Below are 25,828 nucleotides of genomic sequence, written 5' to 3' on the forward strand. Positions count from 1 at the left end.
TTTTACTTTTGTATATAACAACCCATGGGAGTTGATATCACAATGATGTCTATGGGATTCTCCTTAACCCTTCTTGGCCGTGGCCGAGAACTGAACCTCTGGTCGGTGACTGCGTAGCTGCACCACCGCTCCACCGCAAGTCGGTGACAGTGCGGCTGGGCGACGATCAACAGCGCGATGTGATCGGCAGACACAGCTCCGAAATTAAACTTCCAAATAAAATGGCAGCAACCGGATACAACAAAAACCCATCATCATCAGGATCAATTTTAACGCATTCTCAGAAACGAATTAAAGAAGTTCTGCTTGGTGAGGCGAAACACACGAAGCACTCGTAAAGCACTCATAGAATACTCCCCACCACCCCCACCCCCCGCCCCCTCCCCCGCCTGAGTCGTTCCGCTCATTGCCGAAGCGCGGCGAGATGAGCGGCGAGGGGGGGGGGGGCGATGGCGAGCGCGTCTCACCGCAAGGTGAAGCGCTCCAGCGTGGAGTTGCGCGGCAGGGTCACGGTGATGCTGATGACCTCGCCGGGCCGGAAGGACTTTTCCGGAACGAGCAGCGCGACGCCGCCCTCCAGCCGCGACTCGGTCACTGGGGGCGACGGCGGAGACAGGAGGAGGCCCACGCTGCCGATGCGCAGCAGCGGCCTGTGGTGCTGCCGCGTGTCGGGGTCGTCGCGGCCGCGCCGGGAGCTGGAGTTGCCACCTCTGGAGGCATTTAAACAAAAAAAACGGGACGTATCATGGATATGGCTGGAGAGGTGGCAAGCGCTCTCTGGTGATGGTGGCGGCAATGGTGGTGGTACTAGGGTTGTCACCTCCGGGCCGTAAGAAAACTAAACTGGGTCAAAGCATGGGAAGTAGAATATCTTACGATACCAGAACTACGCGTGAATCCGTTGTCTGGAGTGGTGCATGATTATCGTGATTATTTTTGTGTTTTATGAAATTGGTAAATACGGGGACTAGATGTCCTCGATAAAACAAAAAATTAAATCAGAAATGTGCACCCGGATGCGAAATATCGGATGAGTCCAAAAGGTCCGCTTAGTTTCAGACCGATCCAAAAGAGCGAGGTGACAGGAAGTGACGCCGCTCACATCGCCCTCCCCTCCTCGCTGTTCCGACCAAAAGTGGACGTCGCATGGGAATCGGGTGACGTTACTTTTGTTCACACGAGGACACGTAATGCCAACGATCAGATAATCCGATTTAAAAAGCAAAATACTGCAAAATATTCTAAAATAATCCTAAATCTTTACAAACAGAACTCATTCCCAATACACGTTGGCCCAACGTTGCACGTTTACTGGGTTTCTATTCCTGGAAGGTCTCGGAGATCTCTCAGGACAGCCACCTCAACGAGAGATTGATCCTAGGGACTCCAGCACAGACGGAAACCCTAACTGGTGCAGGTGTGTAGTCCATGCTACCTGACACCTCCGCCTGCCCGCTGCTGCTGCTGCCTGGCTTCATCACCACGGCAACTCCCATCAGCCTCGGCCGGGCGGACCGAGAAGTAGAGCTCTACGCGGGCCGCAGCCTGGGACTCGCCCAAGGGCCTCTGCCTGCGACCCGGCACCACGGTGGGGGGCGCGAACCAGGCGAGGGGTAGGGCGAGCCCGGCCAGGCACAGGCCCAGGTTGGTGTCGAGGCGGCAGGAGCCGCGCGCCTCGCGCGTCTCGCGGAACGCGTGGAGGTGGACGCACGGCAGGCTCGCGATGTCGCTGTGGTCGTCCCAGTCGCGGCCCGTCGCGTGGAATAGGACCTTGGTGCACAGGAGAGGATGCTCACCGATCCAACGACGGATAACGTTGACGCAAGCCGGCCTTGTGGCCGCATTGGCGGTACTAATAAAATTTCGCAGCAGCTGCTTGCAGCAAGTATTTGATTCTACGATCCATCACATTAACTCAACAGGGAAGTTCAACTTCTGTCGGCCCCGCTCCTTCCGCTTTAGCCCCGCCTTTTCTCTCTCTGTGCCCTACCCCCTTTCTCCTTAGGCCCCACCCTTTCCCGATTGGCCCTGCCTCTTTCTGTTTCGGCCCTGAGTTTCAGGGCCACCTCCATCGTGAGCATTTATTTATTCATTGATTGCCCATCTCTGCCACAGTTTTCCGCCCTCCTCACCTGCACTTTGGGCGAGCTGGAGTACACCTTCTCCTGCACCAGCACGGCCCGCAGCCTTGCTGCCTGGCCACTGCCGCCGCCGGCGGGCCCTCCTCCTCCTCCAGAGGAAGAGGAGGCGGCGTCTGAGCCGCCACGAGGTCCATCCGACCAGCCGCCCAGCGACGGCCCCAGCAGCTCCGGAGGGATGGGGCGAGACACCCGGAAGGGGCCGAACGTGGCGTTGACGCGTGGCTCTGACAGGGGACGCACCCCCCGCGCGCCGAGCATCACGAAGGGGGCCTGCGTACGTGGGAACACGCGCGGGTGTGCAAAAGGGTGGGGGGGTGGGTGAAGGGACGGTGGGCGGCGGCCACAGAACGCGAGGTCGTCACGGTTCCGTACGGCAGAGGTCGCAAACGGGTTTTGATTCCTTACCCGTACCCGGCCGCACCAGGGTCGCAAACGGGTACCCGTACCGTACCCGGCCGTACCCGTACCCTACCCGTACCCGGCGTGTCCCACCGTGGACCTTGTTTCTGATCTGTTCTTAACGCACCCTCCGCGACACACGCACACACACACAAACACTACAAGCACACACCAAAGATCCCCCGTATAGCTTTAACAGGCTGTTGGGGCAAGTGCTGTTCGCGAACACCTATGAAGGCCGACACGGCACACGAGGGGGTGGGTGGCCAGCACCACGCCCGGCCGCCTTTGTCTCCCTAGTGGCGATGTTTACACACCGCACCAGGTACTCATTTGAGGCTGAGTCGACCTAGGGGAGGCCCAGGACCGGGTCAGATAATCGCCACTGATGTTGGCCGTGAGCGGAAATCGGATCCGGGTCGTCGGGTTCGTAGCGCAGCGCGCTAACCGCTACACTACCGCTCCCCACAACACACAGACTCACACACTACACACACACACTATGCACACACGCTACACGCACACACTACATACACTACACACACACTATGCACACACTATACACGCACACACTACATACACACACACACTATGCACACACGCTACACGCCAGAGGTGTGGACTCGAGTCATGTGACTTGGACTCGAGTCAGACTCGAGTCATGAATTTGATGACTTCAGACTCGACTTGGACTTGCATAACAATGACTTTGTCCCACCTCTGAGGTGTGGACTCGAGTCATGTGACTTGGACTCGAGTCAGACTCGAGTCATGAATTTGATGACTTCAGACTCGACTTGGACTTGCATAACAATGACTTTGTCCCACCTCTGCTACACGCACACACTACATACACTGCACACACTATGCACACACGCTACACGCACACACTACATACACACACACACTATGCACACACCATACACGCACACACTACATACACTGCACACACTATACACGCGCACACTACATACACTACACACACACTATGCACACACGCTACACGCACACACTACATACACTACACACACTATGCACGCACTACGCACGCACTACACACACTATACACGCTCACACTACATACACTACACGCACTACGCACACACTACATACACTACACACACTATACACGCACACACTACACACACTACATACACTACACACATTATACACGCACACACCATACACGCACACACTACATACACTACACACACTACATACACTGCACACGCCATACACGCTCGCCCGGCACCTGCAGCAGGTGCGCGCTGGCGTTGCGGAAGAGCTCCGCGTGCGGGTTGGCCGTGTGCAGCAGGAAGGCCAGGTGACCTTCCGGCAGGGTCACGTGGGCCCTCAGGTGTACGGGGGTCAGGGGTCGAGCCCCCAAGCCGGGGCCCTCTGCGACTGGGTCACCGCCGGACGCCGCCGCCGACTCTGCCGGAGGAAACGCGCCACGGTGAGCGGGGACTCACCACCCCCTACAGCACGGGGGGGGGGGGGTGTAGGGGAGCTCAAGGACCCCCCACTTGGTTTGGGTGAACCACAGACGAGAGGGTGGAGTGTCACGTGCAAGAAGCGGGTGGTTGGGTAGGTGTGTTAGTGATTGAGTTAGTGAAGGGGCGTGTGAGTTAGTGAGTGAACGGGTGAGTGGGTGAGTTAATGAGTGAGTGGGTGAACGAGTGGGTGAGTGAATGAGTGAGTGAACGAGTGAGTGGGTGAACGAGTGAGTGGGTGAACGAGTGAGTGAACGAGTGGTTGGGGTAAGTTAATGAGTAGGTGGGTGAGTGAATGAGTGGGTGGATGGGTGAGTGAGTGAGTGGGTGGGTGAGTGAGTGGGTGGGTGAGTGGGTGGGTGGGTGAATGAGTGGGTGGGTGGGTAGGTGAGTGAGTGGGTGAGTGAGTGGTTGAGCGAGTGGTTGAGTGAGTGGGTGAGTGAGTGGGTGGGTGAGTTGGTGAGTGGGTGGGTGAGTTGGTGAGTAGTTGGGTGAGTGAGTGAGTGGGTGAGTGAGTGGTTGAGTGAGTGGGTGAGTGAGTGGGTGAGTGAGTGGGTGAGTGGGTGAGTGGGTGAGTGGGTGAGTGGGTAGGTGAGTGAGTGAGTGGGTGAGTGACCTGGGATCAACACAAATGACAAAAGCACAAAAACCAAACCAAACAAACCAAAGTACAGCAATGAAGCAAACGGCAATCGGCACAAACACCAAAGGAAGAAGAAAGACGCAGCACAACACGACGAATGGAAAACATCACACACGCGTAAATCAGATGCTCAATCAATGCTAAATATTACATTCCCAGCAGCGCAAAATCGGCTTAGGGCAGATTACCTCGGGGGGACTGATTACGGGAGCACAACAGTGAGGCGGGGGACCTCTGCGGTCACTGGAGAGCGAGGGGAGGGGAGAGGAGAGCGGTAGCAACCAGCCGGCCGCGCGGAAGCAGCTGGGGGAGGAACGGGAACGCGGGAGACTGGGGGAGGCTTTTGCCCAGCAGTGGGAATATACAGACTATGCGCGCATCTTGAAGTTATTTCGCACCGTACGTGGACGACCGTCCTAATGGGACGCGCGGGGGGAAGAAAAACAAACGATAAACGAGACCCACAGACTCCCATAGAGACCCACAGATTCCCATAGAGACCTGCAGACTCCCATAGAGACCCACTGTCTCACAAAGAGACTCTTAGGCTTAAACTGAGACCCACAGGCTCACAGACCCACAGACTCACATAGACACCCACAGACTCCCATAGAGACCCACAGACTCCCATAGAGACCCACTGTCTCACAGAGACCCACAGACCCACATAGAGACCCACAGACTCCCATAGAGACCCACCGTCTCACATAGAAACTCTTAGGCTTAAACTGAGACCCACAGGCTCACAGACCCACAAACTCACATAGACACCCAGAGACTCACATAGAAACGCATAGGCTTGCACTAGGACCTACAGGCTCACAGACCCACAGACTCACATAGAGACCCACAGACTCACAGAGACCCACACACTCATATAGAGACCCATAGACTCACATACAGACCCACAGACTTACAGACCCACAGACTCACATAGAGACCCACATACTCACATAGAAACGCATAGGCTTGCACTAGGACCTACAGGCTCACAGACCCACAGACTCGCATAGAGACCCACAGACTCACAGAGACCCACATAGAGACCCACACACTCATATAGAGACCCATAGACTCACATAGAGACCCACAGACTCACAGACCCACAGACTCACATAGAGACCCACATACTCACATAGAAACGCATAGGCTTGCACTAGGACCTACAGGCTCACAGACCCACAGACTCACATAGAGACCCACAGACTCACAGAGACCCACATAGAGACCCACACACTCATACAGAGACCCATAGACTCACATAGAGACCCACAGACTCATGCTCTCTGCCTTCAACAACCCGCATTGACCGGCATGGTGAAGTATGGCCAATTGACCGCCGCGACCCGCTGGAGCATTGCGAATATGCCATCACGCCCCACTGATGTCAGCCGTGGCCCAGAATCACAGCGCAGTGCGCTAATCACTGCGCCTCCACTCCCCGTCGGGATGATTTCACTCAGATGAATTCCCCACGCGCTGCGCTTTGTAATTCAGTCGCAACGTATGTCTGCTCGAATGCCCTTTGTGTTGGCTCTGATCTCCACCGACGGGTTCGAAAGCCGGTGGTGGAAATTCCACGTTCATACGACGGCGCCCAGACCACCTTGCTGGGTACATTACATCTCATACATTCAGATGACCTTGACCGACTCACGAAAATGTGTACGGTGGCCATGACAACGACGTTCTTTTAACAGGAGACCAGGGAGATAACCATTTGGCAAATTGGGGGCGGGTGGCTGGGAGAATGTTTGTTAAAGATGTTTGGTTTGTTGTTGTTGATGTTGCTCGTGATGATCGCTAATGATCCACTCGTGAAACCTCCCGGTGGTTTTTTTTTTATTAGGGGGGGGGGGGTGAGTTAGAGAGCCGGCAAAGCGCTCGTAGAGAGGAGAGAGAGGGAGGGAGATGGAGAGAAATCTCCACCCTTGTTCTGAACACGCGACACAGGGAAGACGTCTTTAGTGGAGCTGATCGACTCCTTATTTATCGCTGTGCCCGGCAAGTGCACTCGACTGTCCGTGTTTCCGTGTGTGGCTGTGTGTGTGGTTGTGTGTGGGAGGCTGTGTGTGTGGCTGTGTGTGTGTGTGGCTGTGTGTGTGTATGTGTGGCTGTGTGTGTGGCTGTGTGTGTGTATGTGTGGCTATGTGTGTGTGTGGCTGTGTGTGTGTGTGGGTGCTCGCTAACAGCACTTGCCCCTACAGTCTGTTAAGGCTATACGGGGATCTTTGTCTTTGTCTTTGTATGTGTGTGCCTCGCGTGGGGAGCGGTAGTGAACTTGGCGACCCACTCATGGCCTAACACCAGTGACGATTATCTGAACCGGTCCTGGGCCTCCCCTAGGTCGACTCGGCCTCAAATGAGGACCTGGTGCGGTGTGTAAACATCGTCACTGGGGAGACAAAGGCGGCCGGGCGTAGTACTGGCCACCCACCCCCTCGTGTGCCGTGCCGGCCTTCATTAGATGGATACTCGCTAACAGCACTTCCCCAACAGTCTGTCAAGGCTATCCGGGGGAATCTTTGTCTTTGTCCGCGTGTGTCCACGTGTGTTTGTTCGTGCGTCCAATGTCACTTGAGCAACAAACAAAACAAAAACAAACACAAGACTCACAACTCGACCTCACCATCCCAGGTGATCACACCAAGTCGGCGTGAGAACACCACGTTGTACCGAGTCGGCATTGTTTGATGCTCGCGGCGGAGCGAATCGAAATAGGTTGGGTTTTTTTTGGGGGGGGGGGGGGGGCTGGGATCGTTCGAGGCGCGGTGGGCTACGTGCGGTGCGAAAGAAGTTCAACATGCGAGAAAGGACACGGGGCACGATGAGCGAGAGGGAGGGGGAAGTGACATCCACGGACTCGGCCCGAACTCGACGTCCGCAGGTCGCCGTCATCGCTGCTGAGACGCGGGGGGTGGGGGGGGCGACACGTGGACTTGAAATCTCTCTCGTGGGACGACTCCCTTTGCAGACTTGGAACTCTGCGGAACTCTCTGAAGGTTACAGCCCCCTCCCCTACCCCACCAACCCCCCTCCCCTCCCCCAACCCCCCCTCCCCTCCTCCAACACCCCCTCCCCTCCTCCAACACCCCCTCCCCTATCCCCCCAACCCCCCTCCCCTATCCCCCAACCCCCCCTCCCCTATCCCCCCCAACCCCCCTCCCCTCCCCCAACCCCCCTCCCCTATCCCCCCCCAACCCCCCCCTCCCCTATCCCCCCCCCAACCCCCCTCCCCTATCCCCCCTCTCCTCCCCTCCCCCAACCTCCCACCCCTCCCCCAACCCCCCCTCCACCCCTACGCACGACGGTTCGCTCAGCACTGCGGTTCAAGCCGCCGAACGCGGCGGGGACAACGCCACGAGTCGTGGAGAGGGGAGGGGTTCAGGGGGGGGGGATGTGTAGGGGAGGGGCGCTGTGCTCACCCCACCCCACCCACCACCCCCCCCCGCCCTCCTCCTCCTTGACGGCAGGGAGACAAAGGCGAGCCGACAGGTGAAGCGGTAACGCGGACGGACGACGCGGAAGGAGCGTGCGGAGGGCGTGAGGTCACGGTCGCGGTGGAGCACCGGGCAAAGTTGGTGGTGGGGGGGCATCAATCGTGCCCCCCCCTTAACCCCAACAGCCCCCCAGAGTTAAACGGTTTCTCTTGCGGTTGTGCCCCCCCCCCCATCCCTAACCCCGCACGCCCCCACCCGACCACTACCCCCCCACCGCGAAATCGGAGACCGTGCGGCTGGAGGAGTGGTGGTTCGCGTCCCTCTCTCTCCGCGTCCCTCTCTCTCCGCGTCCCTCTCTCTCCGTGTCCCTCTCTCTCCACGTCTCTCAATCTCTGTCTCTCTCTCCGTGTCCCTCTCTCTCCACGTCTCTCAATCTCTGTCTCTCTCTCCGTGTCCCTCTCTCTCCGTGTCCCTCTCTCTCCGCGTCCCTCTCTCTCCGCGTCCCTCTCTCTCCGTGTCCCTCTCTCTCCACGTCTCTCAATCTCTGTCTCTCTCTCCGTGTCCCTCTCTCTCCGTGTCCCTCTCTCTCCACGTCTCTCAATCTCTGTCTCTCTCTCCGTGTCCCTCTCTCTCCGTGTCCCTCTCTCTCCACGTCTCTCAATCTCTGTCTCTCTCTCCGTGTCCCTCTCTCTCCGTGTCCCTCTCTCTCCACGTCTCTCAATCTCTGTCTCACTCTTCGTGTCTCTCACTCTCCGTGTCTCTCACTCTCCGCGTCTCTCTCTCTCCGTGTCCCTCTCTCTCTGTCCCTCTCTCTCCTTGTCCCACTCTGTGTCCCGTGTCCCTCTCTCTCTCTCGGTCCCTGTGTCGCCTCTGTCTCTGCCCCCCACTCTCTCTGTGTACCTCCCCCTCTCTCTCTCTCCAGCCCGGGCCGCTCCCCCCCGTTACTGATGATTGATGTCCCCCGTGATTCATAGGGCCGATGGGTTTGCGGGTCTGCGTTTGTGTCTCCGGCTGTGTGTCTGGGTTTCCAATCAGAGGTTGTCGGAGGCACGACTCCACTCACACAAATTAATATCGTGTGGTTGTGTACGTGTTTGTGTACATGGTTGTGAACGTGATTGTGTACGTCTTTTGTACGCGTTTGTAAGCTCCTCTGGCATGTGAGGCTGCTATGGCTGGGGGTCACGTAGCCCGCATGCCCAAACAGCTTCTGTTTGGCCGGATGGCGTGGGGGCTAAACGGGCGCGGCACGGGCTGCAGACGAGATTCAGCTGATGTCTTACGGAGTGACGTGGAGCTGAGTGGACTTGCCGATGACCGCTACCAGCCGTGTCAAGGTCGGCCTCCGTGGAGGAGGCTCGTGAAGGACGCTGCTACTGGGCAGTTGGAGGCAGTCGCCCTCCAACAACAACAACAACGGAGGGCGGAGGAGCGACGCTCACAACAACGAGCGGCTAAAACGCAGCAACGTGGCACAGTGGCGGTGCATCTATGGGTCTCTACGTCAGTCTTTGGGTCTCTGTGCGAGTCTGTGGTGAGCGGTTCAATGCCTGCGGTAGCGGCAGCCGAAACCCGGATTCGAACCCAGGTTTAATCCTGGCGGCCACGGCTCTATCAGCGCGGCATCGTCTCCGCTCCACTGAGCCACCAGGCGGCCTGCGCGCTTGGCGCTGAACAGCGATGGCTCCGTCCGATGCCTTAGGCTGGCGCCGCCAATTAACTCGGAGCCCGCTAATTGCTGCCCAGTGGGGGCTGCCTCGGGAACGAAACATTAGCGTCGGCAAATTAGCGACGCAGCCAATTAATGAGGGGCGCATCCACACGGAGCTCTGTTCCGCTCGGATATCCCCATGCTGCTGCTTCTGTGCGGTGGTGTCGTGGTTATTGTCAAAGCGGTGCCTATTTTATCGACCCCGCCCCCCCCCCCGGCAGGGATGATGGGCTGAGTTGAGTAGGGTTGAGTCCCCCCCCCCATCCACCGCCCGCCCGCCCGCCCGCACCCCACCAAGCAATCGAAGTGAACTGCCAGGAGTCGCCAGTTCGAGTCGATCTCCCGGCGCGGCACTCGCCTCACGTGCACTCCGGCGCTGCTGACGCCTTCCTCACCACCACCACCACCATACAAAGACAAAGATCCCCCGTATAGCCTTAACAGTTAACAGACTGCCGAGCCAAGTGCTGTTAGCGAGTAGCACCTATGAAGGCCGGCACGGCACACGAGGGGGTGGGTAGCCAACACCACGCCCGACCGCCTTTGTCTCCCCAGTGGCGATGTTTTACACACCGCACCAGGTACTCATTTAAGGTTGAGTCGACCTAGGGGATACCCAATACCGGTTCAAATAATCGCCACCGGTGTTGGGCCGTGAGCGGGATTCGAACTCGGGTCACTTGGTTCGCGCTAACCGCTACACTTCCATACAAAGAACAAAGAACCCCCGTATAGCCTTTAACAGACTGTTGGGGCAAGTGCTGTTAGCGAGCACCTATGAAGGCCGGAACGGTACACGAGGGGGTGGGTGGCCAGCACCACGCCCGACCGCCTTTGTCTCCCTAGTGGCAATGTTTACACACCGCACCAGGTACTCATTTGAGGCTGAGTCGACATAGGGGAGGCCCGGGACCGGTTCAGATAATCGTCACTGGTGTTGGCCGTGAGTGGGAATCGAACTCGTGTCGCTGGGTTCATAGCGCAGCGCGCTAACCGCTGCACTATCGCACCATCACACACACACCAGTACGTGGAGCAGCAGCAGCAGCACAATCCACCATCGCCACCACGACCGCCACACACACAACCACCACTGGCACGCGACCACCCACCAACACCACCAACAGCACCACCAACAGCACCACCAACAGCACCACCAACAGCACCACCAACAGCACCACCACCAGCACCACCAACAGCGGCAGCAGCAGCAGGCACAGCTGTCGGTTTCGCGTGTGGGTGGAAGGTCAACGCGGCATTATTAGAATCTCACACACGGCAATCTACATGCGCACGGGTAGCATAGACCACGGTATAGGCTGTTTTTATGCACGTGCTCGTGAGGATGTATCAAGAATGACGAAGATTAATTCCGCCCCCCCCCAAAAAAAAGTATGAAAAAATAAAAATAGGAAATGCAACAGGAGGTGTGAAGATGTTTCAAACACCAAATCGAATTTTTTTCCCAGGAATCAAGTTCGCATTAACCGCACGCGGTACTTGTGGTGAACATTCAAACAAAACACATTGTCTTTGAAACCCATTGTTCTACACCAGAGACAGCCTTCTTTAGGGCCGAAGCCTCACCACCAGTTTCACCACCAGTGTCTCACCACCAACCACCAATGCCTCACCACCAGTCTCTCACCGCCAGTGTCTCACCAGCAGTGTCTCACCAGCAGTCTCACCACCAGTGCCTCACCACCAGTGCCTCACCACCAGTGTCTCACCAGCAGTGTCTCACCAGCAGTCTCACCACCAGTGCCTCACCACCAGTGTCTCACCAGCAGTCTCACCACCAGTGCCTCACCACCAGTGTCTCACCAGCAGTGTCTCACCAGCAGTGCCTCACCAGCAGTGTCTCACCAGCAGTCTCACCACCAGTGCCTCACCACCAGTGTCTCACCAGCAGTGTCTCACCAGCAGTCTCACCACCAGTGCCTCACCACCAGTGTCTCACCAGCAGTCTCACCACCAGTGCCTCACCACCAGTGTCTCACCAGCAGTCTCACCAGCAGTCTCACCACCAGTGCCTCACCACCAGTGTCTCACCAGCAGTCTCACCACCAGTGCCTCACCACCAGTGTCTCACCAGCAGTGTCTCACCAGCAGTCTCACCACCAGTGCCTCACCACCAGTGTCTCACCAGCAGTCTCACCACCAGTGCCTCACCACCAGTGTCTCACCAGCAGTCTCACCACCAGTGTCTCACCACCAGTGTCTCACCAGCAGTCTCACCACCAGTGTCTCACCACCAGTGTCTCACCACCAGTGCCTCACCACCAGTGTCTCACCAGCAGTCTCACCACCAGTGTCTCACCACCAGTGTCTCACCAGCAGTCTCACCACCAGTGCCTCACCACCAGTGTCTCACCAGCAGTCTCACCACCAGTGTCTCACCACCAGTGTCTCACCAGCAGTCTCACCACCAGTGTCTCACCACCAGTGTCTCACCAGCAGTCTCACCACCAGTGCCTCACACACCAGTGTCTCACCAGCAGTCTCACCACCAGTGTCTCACCCACCAGTGGTCTCACCAGCAGTCTCACCACCAGTGCCATCAACCACCAGTGTCTCACCAGCAGTCTCACCACCAGTGCCTCACCACCAGTGTCTCACCAGCAGTCCTCACCACCAGTGCCTCACCACCAGTGTCTCACCAGCAGTCTCACCACCAGTGCCTCACCACCAGTGCCTCACCACCAGTGCCTCACCACCAGTGCCTCACCAGCAGTCTCACCACCAGTGCCTCACCACCAGTGTCTCACCAGCAGTCTCACCACCAGTGCCTCACCACCAGTGTCTCACCACCAGTGTCTCACCACCAGTGCCTCACCACCAGTGCCTCACCACCAGTGCCTCACCACCAGTGCCTCACCACCAGTGCCTCACCGCCAGTGTCTCACCACCAGTGTCTCACCACCAGTGCCTCACCACCAGTGCCTCACCACCAGTGCCTCACCACCAGTGTCTTACCGCCAGTCTCTCACCACCAGTGCCTCACCACCAGTGCCTCACCACCAGTGCCTCACCACCAACCACCAGTGCCTCACCACCAGTGTCTCACCAGCAGTCTCACCACCAGTGCCTCACCACCAACCACCAGTGCCTCACCACCAGTGTCTCACCAGCAGTCTCACCACCAGTGACTCACCACCAACCACCAATGCCTCACCACCAGTGCCTCACCACCAGTGCCTCACCACCAGTGCCTCACCACCAGTGCCTCACCACCAGTGTCTCACCACCAGTGCCTCACCACCAACCACCAATGCCTCACCACCAGTGTCTCCCCACCACCAGTGCCTCACCACCAGTGCCTCACCACCCAGTACCTCACCACCAGTGCCTCACCACCAGTGCCTCACAACTCACCAGCACTACGCCCGGCCGCCTTTGTGGCGATATTTACGACATCGCCCAGATTCTAAGTGGAGGCTGAATAGACCGAGGGGAGGCCCAAGACCGGTTTAAATATTCTCCGCCACTCGTGAGCGTGAATCGAACGCCGGGTTCGTAGCACAGTGCGCTAACCACTGCGCCACCGTTCCTCCCACTCCCCCCTCCAATCAGAACACCAACACACAGCTTCCACTCCATCACCCCTTTGAACTGCCCTGGACGTTAAACAGACGTTCAACAATACACAAAGACAAAGACCCCCTCCCGTATAGCCTTAACAGACTGCCGGGGCAAGAGCACCTATAAAGGCCGGCACGGCACACAAGGGGGTGGGTGGCCAGCACCACGCCCGACCGTCTCTCCAGTGGCGATGTTTTACACACCGCACCAGGTAATCATTTGAGGCTGAGCCGACCTAGGGGAGGCCCAGGACCGTTTCAGATAATCGTCACTGGCGTTTGCCATGAGCGGGAATCGAACCCGGGTCGTCAGGTTCGTAGCGCAGCGTGCTAACCGCTACACTACCGCTCCCCATACACACATACACACACGTGCACACACGTGCACACACATGCACACACATGCACACACATGCACACACCACATCCCGTCAGCCCAAGGCCGTAGCCATGGAGTCAACCTTGAGGGGGGACCAAATCTTCCAGGGGGTCTGGGGGTCCCCCTTCAGGAAAAAAAAATCTAAATTTGAAAACTAATTTCCTGCCTAAAATATTTTAAAAATTCACTAACACATAGGATGGACTTTTTTTTTTACAATGTCTAATAGTGTATTGTATTACATTGCTGTTTTTTTATTTTTTTTACCTTTTCTTGTTTCATTGTATGTAATGGCAGAAATTAGGTATTAATAAAGTACAACCATAACCACAATCATATCAACAGAAATCTATTTTATAGCAATATATTGGGGGGGGGGGGGGCGGGGACATTTTGAGCATATTTAAATATTGGGGGGATGTGTCCACCCCAATAAATATTATAATTACTGCCTTGCGTCAGCCACACGCGGCCTACCTTCTGGGAGTGCAACGATTTCAGCAGCGAATGGTTCAACTTGAGCGAAACTCAGGAGCGGTTTCGACTTTCAGTATCTCGTCAGCAGAGTCAGGCTCGCTCGAATCAATGATGGTGAACAGCCAAACGTTCATACGACATCAAGACAAATAGCCCCGTCTCTGTGCGCGCGTGCGTGTGTGTGTGTGTGTTAGATATGGGTTCGGAGTTCGACAGAAAGCTATATAGTGATACATAACTCGAAATAATCACTCGCCTTGTTGTGGAGAATATAATGACCAAATGAGCATGCATGTATGTTGAACTTCTTTCGCACCGTACCGCCATGCATCTGTTCCTCCACATAGCAGCAGAGTAGCACACGCTCAGAGCAGGGCGTGTGGCTGACGGGATGTGTAAACATTGTGCTGCACCTGTGTGTGTTTTATGTGGAGTTAAAGATGTGTGAAGGAGACATGGTCTTGTCTATTCCCCGTGTCGTGTTTGTAGTGCCGGACCAAATCTGGACCAGATCCGGACCAAATTTGAACCAGATTCGGACCAAATCTGGAACAAATTGGCACCAAATCTGGACCAGATCCGGACCAAATCTGGACCAGATGCATCCTCCGAGCACTCACGCCCACCCTAAACCCCACCACTCACCCTCATTCCATCCCAGCCCCACGCGGCTTGATGATTTAACGAGGTCACGTGACGTGTCCTGCCACGAGGAGCCACGTGTGATTAAATTTAAGTTGTCAGGGGAGCGATTCGTTTGTTGGGTGGGAGGGAGGGAGAGGGGAGTGGAGCGGGAGAGGGGGGAAAGGTGGGAGGGGAGTGGATGAGGGGGGAGAGGGGGAAGGGTGGGAGGGAGAGGGGAGTGGGAGGGGAGTGGGAGAGGGGGGAGAGTGGGAGGGAGAGGCCGTGCCGGCCTTCAAGGAGCAGTGGGCGATGGAGGAGGCCGTGTGCTCCGTGGCAGATGACGGGGAGCTCTGCATGCTGTTATGAGCTACCCGTCGGAGGCCGTCGGACTGCGAGGGGGGCGGCGTACATAACGAGAGAGTGAGCGCGAGAAAAGGAGCGAGAGAATGAGCGAGAGAGAGAGCGAGCGAGCGAGCGAGAGAGTGAGCGAGAGAACGAGCGAGCGAGCGAGCGAGTGAGCGAGAGAGCGAGCGAGGGCAACATAAAGCCCCGTTTAAAAAAAAAAATTACGAAATGATGAACGAAACAAAGTGCCGAATACACCGAGCATCTTCTTGTTTCCACTGATCGTAAAAAAAAGGAGGGAGAGGGGAGTGGGAGGGAGGGAGGGAGGGAGGGGGGAGGGAGAGGGGAGTGGGAGGGAGGGAGGGGGGAGCGGGAGGGAGAGGGAGGGAGGGAGAGGGGAGTGGGAGAGGGGGAGAGAGGGGGAGGGTGGGAGGGAGAGGGGAGTGGGAGGGAGGGAGAGGGGAGGGAGAGGGGAGCGGGAGGGAGAGGGAGGGAGGGAGAGGGGAGGGAGAGGGGAGCGGGAGGGAGGGGAGGGAGGGAGACAGAGGCAGAGGAGATAGATGAAGAGAGAGGAGAGGGAGCGTGTAATTGAGATCCCGTCTGCCGCTCACTCTGGCACCCGTAACGTCGACCGTGGTCTAAATGGGCCACTGCATTGATTTCATCAGCAACTGCAACAGCAGCTACACCAGCAGCTGCATAAGTGACGGGAGCTTCAGGCGCATCATCATCAGCAGCAGCTGCATCATCATCGTCGTCACCACGACCTTCTTCTGCTTGGTTTGTTGTCCTGCCCACGCAAATGCGATGAGCGCGCTTGGCGAGGTACTGCGAGAACGACGTTCAACGTAAATAAATACACAACCTGAATCATCATCATCATGAAGAAACGATTTTAAACGTCACGTTGGTGTTGTTACTATTCAGTACACTCACCGAACTTAGTAACCAAGCTACAGTCGACATTATAGACTGCCAGTACACTCCGATTTGGAACCAGGCTCCAGTCGACTTCGCGACCATCGAACCTTCATGCAACGCGGGGGTTGTCGTGCCCCCCCCCGCCTCACCGCCACACACGTGCACATGTTCACACGTATATAAGCACACACGTACACACACGTACATACGTACACACACACTCGCATCTGTCACCAAGAGGTGTATGGTAAAAGGGGGACAGTTGCCAGCAACAGGCGGTGAATGTTGTTGGGTCAACATCGTCGGTTCTTGTTTTGTGGGAGTGTGCCCCTTGAGGGCGAGTGGGTGGGTGGGTGGTCGCGATGAGTGTGGGTGGGTGAGTGGGCGGGTGGGTGAGAGAGGGGTGGGTGAGTTGGTGGGTGAGTGGGAAGGCGAGTGCGTGGGTGAGTGGATGCATGAGTGAGTGGAATTGGTGGGTGAGTGGAATGGGTGGGTTTGGTGAGTGGAATGGGTGGGTTTGGTGAGTGGAATGGGTAGGTGGGTGAATGGGTGGGTGAGTGGATGCATGAATGAGTGTGTGAATGGAATGAGTGGGTTTGGTGAATGGAATAGGTGAATGGGTGGGTGGGTGAATGGGTGGGCGAGTAGGTGAGTGGATGGTTGGATAAGAGAGGGGTGGGTGAGTTTGTGGGTGAGTTTGTGGATGAGTTTGTGGGTGAGTTGGTGGATGAGTTTGTGGGTGAGTTTGTGGGTGAGTTTGTGGGTGAGTTTGTGGGCGAGTTTGTGGGTGAGTTGGTGGGTGAGTTGGTGGGTGAGTTGGTGGGTGAGCGGATGGGTCGGCTCCGCGTCTAACGCCTTCTCCCTGCGCTCACCATTTCCACACACCAGGAGCGAGCGGACGACCACCGCTATCCACCGACATCACCCGATTCCTCACCATCCGCTCACCCGCGCCCCGCACTCACCAAGCAGCAGCAGCAGCTGCCACGTGTAAGAGCGCGCGCGTGTGGAGCCCGAGGACACAGCTCCCCCCTGCCTCACCCAGCAAGCCCCCCCACCCACCCAGACCCAGGCCGTGATGGCCCAAGAGGTCAGTGAAGTGACTCCGTGATCGATAATCACACACGGCACACACGGCCAATCACGGCTCAAAGATGACACACACGCACACACGCACCCCCCTCTCTCTTTCTCCTCTATCTCTCACTCCCCCACCTCTCACTCGCCCTCTTGCTCACACTGCCCCGATTCACTCCGGCTACTCCTCAAGCAATGATGGTCAGTCGCCTGCTGATCACTCTTCTAACGCTACTGCCCTTGCCCCGTGAACTTCACTCCCTCGCTTCCTCAGCCCGTGTCGAGCGCCTCCTCGGGCTGAGCCGACCGACGGTCTCCGTCCTCGTCCACACGAATCAACATATATGCTCCAAGCTCGTGTGCCGTTTCATTCAGACTCTGTCGCCTCGACGGACCTGGTTTTCACCTGAGGACGGCTGCTTGCGTTGTGGCCGAAACGTCGTGAGAATAATTTTATTATGTTTTATTTTTATTATTTTATTACTTCCCTTCTACGCGACTTTACCGAAAGAACCAAGAAGAAAAAAACTAATCTCCATATATATAAAAGGCAAAGTTGGGAATATGTGTGTCTGTTCAAAATGTTTAGCGTACTTCCCGACGTGCAACAAACTGGAAATTTGCCATGTGGGTACTTTCCAGACTGTACACCATGCAAACATTATAAAAACACACTTTTTTTGGGGGGGCGAGCTCAATAATGCAGAGATTTTTTGCACGGCAAGTGAGCTGTGACGTCACATCTGTCACGTGACCCGCGCACGTGGAAGCGTAACGCGTTGTAGTGTAGCGGGTAGCGCTACGCTGCGCTACGAACCCGGCGACCCGAGTTCGATTCCCGCTCACGGCCACCACCGGTGACGCTTATTTCAACCGCTTCTGCTCCTCCCCTAGGTCGACTCAGCCTCAAACGAGTAACTGGTGTGGTGTGTGAACATTGCCACTAGGGTGACAAAGGCGGCCGGGCGTGGTGGATCCAAGTCCCCGGACGAAGCCGGGTAGGAAAGTTCGTATTCTATATATTCCATATATCACTTTGCGTTCCATCACAGGTGTCCCGTAACACATTTCTGACACGCCCCCCCCCGCTCCCCTCCCCCAATCCCCCCCTCCAGCTGCTGCCACTCCCAGGCCACACACACGACGAGGCGGAGAACCCCATCGGAAGATTTTTTTTTTAATTTCCCGAGCGAACTTCGCTCGCGAGTTCCACTGCTCGGTATCATGGGAAACGGCGTCGGGCCTCGATGTGGGATTCAGCCATGAAGAGGAAGAGGAAATTGGGGGGGATGGGAAGGAGATGTGGGAGGGGGTGAGAGGATGGGAGGAGGGAGGGTAGGGAGAGGAGGGAGGGTACTTCGGCACGCGTAAATAATAAGAGCAATGCGGACGTCCGGAATAAACACCGCAGCCGTAACCCGAACACTGCACCTCCTCCTGGCTGTGACATTCCTCCTCCTCCTCGAAGACGCTGGCGGAACCACTCAACCACTCACCCACTCGCTCACCGCTGGTCGAATCATCATCATCAACTCACCCACTCACCCACTCGCTCACCGCTGGTCGAACCATCACCAACTCCCCTACTCACCACTGGTGGAACCATCACCAACTCCCCCACTCACCCACTCGCTCACCGCTGGTCGAATCATCATCATCACCAACTCACCCACTCGCTCACCGCTGGTCGAAACATCACCAACTCACCCACTCGCTCAACGCTGGTGGAACCATCACCAACTCCCCCACTCACCCACTCGCTCACCGCTGGTCGAACCATCACCAACTCACCCACTAGATCAACGCTGGTGGAACCATCACCAACTCCCCCACTCACCCACTCGCTCACCGCTGGTCAAACCATCACCAACTCACCAACTCGCCCACTCGCTCACCGCTGGTGGAACCATCACCAACTCACCCACCCACTCGCTCACCGCTGGTGGAACCATCCCCACTCACCCACTCGCTCAACGCTGGTCGAAACATCACCAACTCAACCACTCGCTCACCACTGGTGGAACCATCACCAACTCACCCACTCACCCACTCGCTCACCGCTGGTCGAACCATCACCAACTCACCCACTCGCTCACCGCTGGTCGAACCATGAACCGCATCAAAACATGGACATGAGGCCGTTGCTGCAGCACATCGCCTTCATGAATGGGACATCAAAGGCACTGGCCACAGTGGTGTGATAGTGGCCACGTGACCCGCACTATGGACCTTGCAGTAAACTCAGAGACACAGAGACTCATTGAGATACAGAGAGACTCATAGAGATAAGAGAGACTCGTAGTGATACACAGAGACTCAGAGAGATACACAGAGACTCAGAGAGATACATAGAGACTCATAGTGATACACAGAGACTCGGAGAGATACACAGAGACTCAGAGATACACAGATACTCAGAGAGATACACAGACTCATAGTGATATACAGAGACTCAGTGATACACGGAGACTCGGAGATACACAGAGACTCATAGAGATACACAGAGACTCAGAGATACACAGAGACTCGGAGATACACAGAGACTCATAGAGATACACAGATACTCAGAGATACACAGAGACTCAGAGAGATACACAGAGACTCATAGTGATACATAGAGACTCCTAGAGATACACAGATACTCAGTGATACACAGAGACTCAGAGATACACAGAGACTCATAGAGATACACAGAGACTCTTAGAGGATACACAGAGACTCTTAGAGGATACACAGAGACTCATAGATACAGCTACATAGAGATACACAGAGACTCAGAGATACATAGAGACTCCTAGAGATACACAGAGACTCAGAGATACACAGAGACTCATAGAGAATACACAGCTACTCTTAGAGGATACACAGAGACTCATAGAGATACACAGAGACTCAGAGAGATACACAGAGACTCAGAGAGATACACAGACTCAGAGATACACAGAGACTCGTAGTGATACACAGAGACTCATAGTGATACACAGAGACTCAGAGATACACAGAGACTCAGAGATACACAGCGATTCATAGAGAGATACACAGAGACTCGTAGTGATACACAGAGACTCGTAGTGATACAGACTCATAGAGATACATAGAGACTCATAGAGATACACGGAGACTCATAGAGATGCACAGAGACTCTTAGAGGATACACAGAGACTTAGAGGATACACAGAGACTCATAGTGATACACAGAGACTCATAGAAATACACAGATACTCACAGAGATACAGAGAGACACGTAGTGATACACAGAGACTCAGAGAGATACACAGATACTCAGTGATACACAGAGACTCAGAGATACACAGAGACTCATAGAGATACACAGAGACTCTTAGAGGATACACAGATACTCTTAGAGGATACACAGAGACTCTTAGAGGATACACAGAGACTCTTAGAGGATACACAGAGACTCAGAGATACAGCTACATGGAGGGCGTGTTGTAAAACCACTGTTTGTCTGCGCTCCTTCAACTGAGGAGGAGAGAACGGCAAGAAGACACGAGATCTCTCTCTCTCTGCTGAAGCCCTCTCGTCGTCACGAGTAGCAGCAGCAGACCTCAACATTTGTGGCATTTCGTTCCTGCACCTACATCGCTACTGGCAGGGCCGTTCATGGGGGGAGGGGGGCTGCGGGGCCCGGGGCAAACCCCACACCGCGTGGACACCCCGACGCCTTCAGACTAACGCGGAAGTATTACATCGGACACCGTGACGTCGAAGCAAATCTCCCCCCACCCTGAAAGCGCGGGGCCCGGGGCGGTCGCCTCGATTTCCCATAGCCTCGGGACGGCTCTGGCTGCTGCCATCACAAGCGGGGATAGATGAAGAAGGCTGCGATGATAATTGTTTTTTTACCCTTCTATCTGGCAACAAAACTGACACCTTTTTACAAGGAGTCATGTTTGCATAGATCGCAATACCTGCAGTCATAATACAAACAAAAAACATAACTCTGATAATGTGCACTGTCCTTGAAGTTGATTGGTCCACACCCGAGACAGCTTTCCTTAGAGCCTAGTCTCACATGGGTTGGACCAGATGACGCCAAAAGGCTGCGATGCCAGCAGAAGGAGACTCGGCGAGGGGTGGGGCAGGACGCCGTCACGCGGCTCAAGGAAGGTTGGATGATGAAGGTCGATCGATCGGTCAAGGATAATCATCAGAATATGTATTTATACTGGAGAGATCCGATGAGCTATTAACATTTTTTTTACACAGATGTCCAGTAGAGGCACGGGGTCAGAGCTTTAAAAAAAAATACTGAGTACACGCTCGGAGTGCAAAGTATAGGATGGGCAAAACAAATCACTAAAAAAATCTATTCAAATAAAGCTAAACTATGTTCTCTTTCCAGCTCAAGCCCACCGAGCTATTAATTCGTTTATCAGAAGCGACCTGCCCCGCAATTGACGGCTCTCAGGGGCAGAGGTCGCAAACGGGTTTTGATTCCTTACCCGTACCCGGCCGTACCAGGGTCGCAAATGGGTACCCGTACCCGGCCGGGTACGGGTACCCGTACCCGGCTGGGTACGGGTACCCGTTCCCTACCCGTACCCTACCCGAAATGAGTGACAAACGGTTACTCACCAGTGACTCACGGCCTACCCGTACCCGTACCCGGCCGCACCAGGGTCGCAAACGGCTACCCGTACCCGGCCGGGTATCGGGTAGGGTACGGGTATCGGGTACCCGCTTGCGACCTCTGCTCAGGGGTCGGCTCGTTGAGGACTGCCCCGTCGCGTTCTTTACCCATGTCGCATTGCGGCTCTCGAGAAATATTGACGGTTTTTTAATATACCGAATTCGACATTTTTGGTTCTTTTTCTTCTTATGTTGGTTTGCCGACCCCTTGCGACGGCTCAACAAAGTGACTCATCACGGTGGACATTTATAGCAGCAAAATAAACTAAATGCACGTGCTTTTTTGTATTTTAAATTCGTAAACAATAACAACAACGACAACGGGCCGGCAGACGGAGGGAACGAACGGAACGCTGTCTGTGCAACCGAGGACGGAGATGACGCGAGAGCTGCGTGCAGAACGAGAAAGTGTGAGCGAGAGAGTGAGCGAGAGAGTGACCGAGAGATTGAGCGAGAGAGTAAGCGAGAGAGTGACCGAGAGAGTGAGCGAGCGAGAGAGCGAGCGAGAGAGTGACCGAGAGGGTGAGCGAGAGGGTGAGCGAGAGGGTGAGCGAGAGAGTGACCGAGAGAGTGAGCGAGAGAGTGACCGAGAGGGTGACCGAGAGAGTGAGCGAGAGAGTGAGCGAGAGAGTGAGCGAGAGAGTGACCGAGAGAGTGACCGAGAGAGTGAGCGAGGGAGTGAGCGAGAGAGGTGGGGGGTTTACATAAAGCAAAGTTATAAAAAAAATTACTAAATGATGAACGAAGCAAAGTGCCGACTACACCGAGCATCTTCTTGTTTCCACTGATCGTAAAAAAAAGAGGGATCGCCGGCCCTGTGAAGATCGCCACCCGAGCTCTCTCTAGCCACGCGTCCGCACCCTCCGATTAGCGCGGGTTGGCAACGTACGGTGCGAAAGAGGTTCAACAGACAGTGCCGCGCGTCCATCCGATTTTATTTTGAAAATGGTTTCCCCCTCTTCTGCTTCTGTTGACCCGGATCGATCAAAAGTTGTTGGAAGACAGCATCAACAAAAGACATAGATGGGAGACGTTACTCTTGTTTGTAAGTGGCTCGTAAAATATTATACTCGTAAACTATACAGCCCCCGCCCCCCACTCAGCCCCCCCCCCTCACTCAGCCCCCCCACCCCCAACGAGGCTGGGCGATGAGATGGTGTGATGAGATCGTATCCTGTGGTCGTAAATTAATCATTATACTCTTCATCATTACCAACGTCATCACGATGGTGAATCATCGCCATAATCACGACCATCATCATCATCACCACCACCATCATCACCACCATCATCACCACCATCATTATCTCCATCACCACCATCATCATCACCGCCATCATCATCACCGCCATCATCATCATCACCACCACCATCATTATCACCACCACCATCATCATTATCACCACCACTATCATTATCACTACCACCACCATCATCACCACCATCACCATCATCATCACCACCAACAACATCATCAACACCATCATTATCACCACCGCCACCACCATAATTATCACCACCGCCACCACCATAATTATCACCACCGCCACCACCATAATTATCACCATCATCAACCATCTGTAGCCGACGACAAATCATTGAAACAGTTTTTTTTGCTTTATATATATAAAGCCACCTTGAGTTCGCAGCTCGCGAAAACGGCTGGAGAGTTACACACCACGCGGACGCGCGCCGGTGCACGCGCATGCGCACAGGTTGCCAGCCTTGCCCAGGCCACCAGCTCCAGAGAACTGCTTTGAGTGGCCACCGTGCCGTTTGGGAGTCTCGCCCACCAACGCGCAGAAGGGTTGCGAGAAAATGTGGCCGACAATGCGAGCGAGCTGCGGTTGTGGTGATGCAGAATCGGATTCGTTCGACTGGAGGAGGAATCCGATGAGCTGCAAAGCTCTTGATCACATTGCCAGTCGATAACAGCACCGCCGCCATCGCTTACATCCGCACACCACTCCTCATCCTCCTCCTCCTCATCATACACTCACCTCACACTCACTCACCTCACACTCACTCACCTCACACTCACCACACACACACTCACCTCACACTCACCTCACACTCACCACACACTCACCTCACGCTCACCATACACTCACCACACACACACTCACCTCACACACACCACACACTCACCTCGAACTAACCACACACACACTCACCTCACACTCACTCACCTCACACACACCACACACACACTCACCTCACACTCACCACGTGCACACTCACCTCACTCACCACACTCACACCCACCTCACACACCACACTCACCTCACACTCACCACACTCTCACCACCCACACACTTACCTCACACTCACCTCACACTCCCCACACATACACTCACCTCACACTCACCACACTCTCACCACGCACACTCTCCTTACACTCACCACACACACCCTCACCACACACTAACCACACACTCACCTCACACTGACCACACTCACCACACCTTATGCTCACCACACACACTCTCACCTCACACTGACAACACACGCTCACCTCGCACACTCTCCTTACACTCACCTCACACTCCCCACACGCTCACCACACACTGACCACACACACTCACCACACACTGACCACACACACTCACCTCACACTGACAACACACGCACACTCTCCTTACACTCACCTCACACACACTAACCACACTCTCACCACGTACACTCACCTCACACTCACCACGCACACACTAAACCCCCCGCGCTCCCCACAAATCCCACACACACTCTGCAGATTGTCCAACAATCACATTTCCTGCACACTGACAACACTCGCCCCACACTCCCCGCACACTCTCTCACTACACTCCCTACACTCTCCCCTTACTCTCCCTCCTCACAATCCCCACTCTCCCCTAACTCTCCCCTTACTCTCCCCTTCCTCTCCCTCCTCACAATCCCCACTCTCCCCTAACTCTCCCCTTACTCTCCCCTTCCTCTCCCTCCTCACAATCCCCACTCCCCCCTTTCTCTCCCTTCTTACAATCTCCACTCTCCCATTCCTCTCCATCCTCACAATCTCCACTCTCCCCTAACTCTCCCTTCTCACAATCCCTACACTCCCCCCACTCCCCCCTTCCTCTCCCGCTGCCAATGGCACCATCCTTCCCCAGGGGAGTCGGCACGAACGAGGAAAACACTCTCCAACACTTAACTCTCCCAGGAGAGACTCTCTCCCCCTCTCCCTCCCTCCCCCTCTCTCCTATCGCTGTCTCGCACTCTCTCGCTCTCTCCCTCCCTCTCGCTCTCCGCTCGCATCAAACGTGCGGCCACACGCAGCAGCAGCAGCAGCTGCCTCGCTCTTCCGACCTCCAGGATCATCGCTTCCACAACCTCCTGCCTCTCTCCCTCCCCTCTCTCGCCCCTCTCCCTCTTCCCTCGCTCTCTTCTTTTTCTGTTTTACGATCAGAGGAAACAAGAAGATGCTCGGTGTAGTCGGCACTTTGCTTCGTTCATCATTTAGGTTTTTTGTTTTTTTTAATGCTTTGCTTTATGTAACCCCCCCCCCCTCCTTTTTAAATGAAAGATTTCACAAAAGATGTCACGCTCTGCTCTCCTTACCCCTTCCCTCTCCGCCCCGACCACCCTCCTGTGTCTGCCCCCCCCCCCTTGTCTCTCTCGCTCTCCGTGTACCACTTTCCACGTACAACCACCACCACCACTCTGCCGTTCTCTCCCCCTTGACTGTCTCCCCCCCTTGACTGTCTCCCCCGTGTCGCGTTTCTTGTCCCTCTGCCCCTGCCTTTCACTCCTCGTGTCACTCTCCCCATGTCGCTCCCACCCGAATCGCTCTCCTTGTGTATTTGTCCCTACCTCTCTCTCCGCCTGCCTAATCCCCTGTGCATGTCTCTCCCTTCTCAATCTCCCTGTCTCTCTCCACCCCATCTCTTGATCCCCGTGTACCCCTTCCCTCCCCGTCTCCCCCA

At 55.5% G+C, this 25,828-nt stretch overlaps 1 protein-coding gene across 1 annotated transcript in view; it reads right to left on the bottom strand.

The window, feature by feature from the left end:
• Window positions 1-25,828, bottom strand: part of LOC133348818 (transmembrane protein 132E-like) — a 60,329-nt gene that overhangs the window by 23,391 nt on the left and 11,110 nt on the right. The window contains 4 exon segments of the mRNA XM_061561843.1: window positions 468-710; window positions 1,436-1,770; window positions 2,133-2,411; window positions 3,793-3,974. Of these exon segments, the coding sequence (XP_061417827.1) occupies window positions 468-710; window positions 1,436-1,770; window positions 2,133-2,411; window positions 3,793-3,974 (1,039 nt within the window).

The sequence above is a fragment of the Lethenteron reissneri genome, chromosome 28 (assembly GCF_015708825.2).
Source record: "Lethenteron reissneri isolate LAM-NWPU_2019-01 chromosome 28, ASM1570882v1, whole genome shotgun sequence".
Classification (NCBI taxonomy): domain Eukaryota; kingdom Metazoa; phylum Chordata; class Hyperoartia; order Petromyzontiformes; family Petromyzontidae; genus Lethenteron; species Lethenteron reissneri.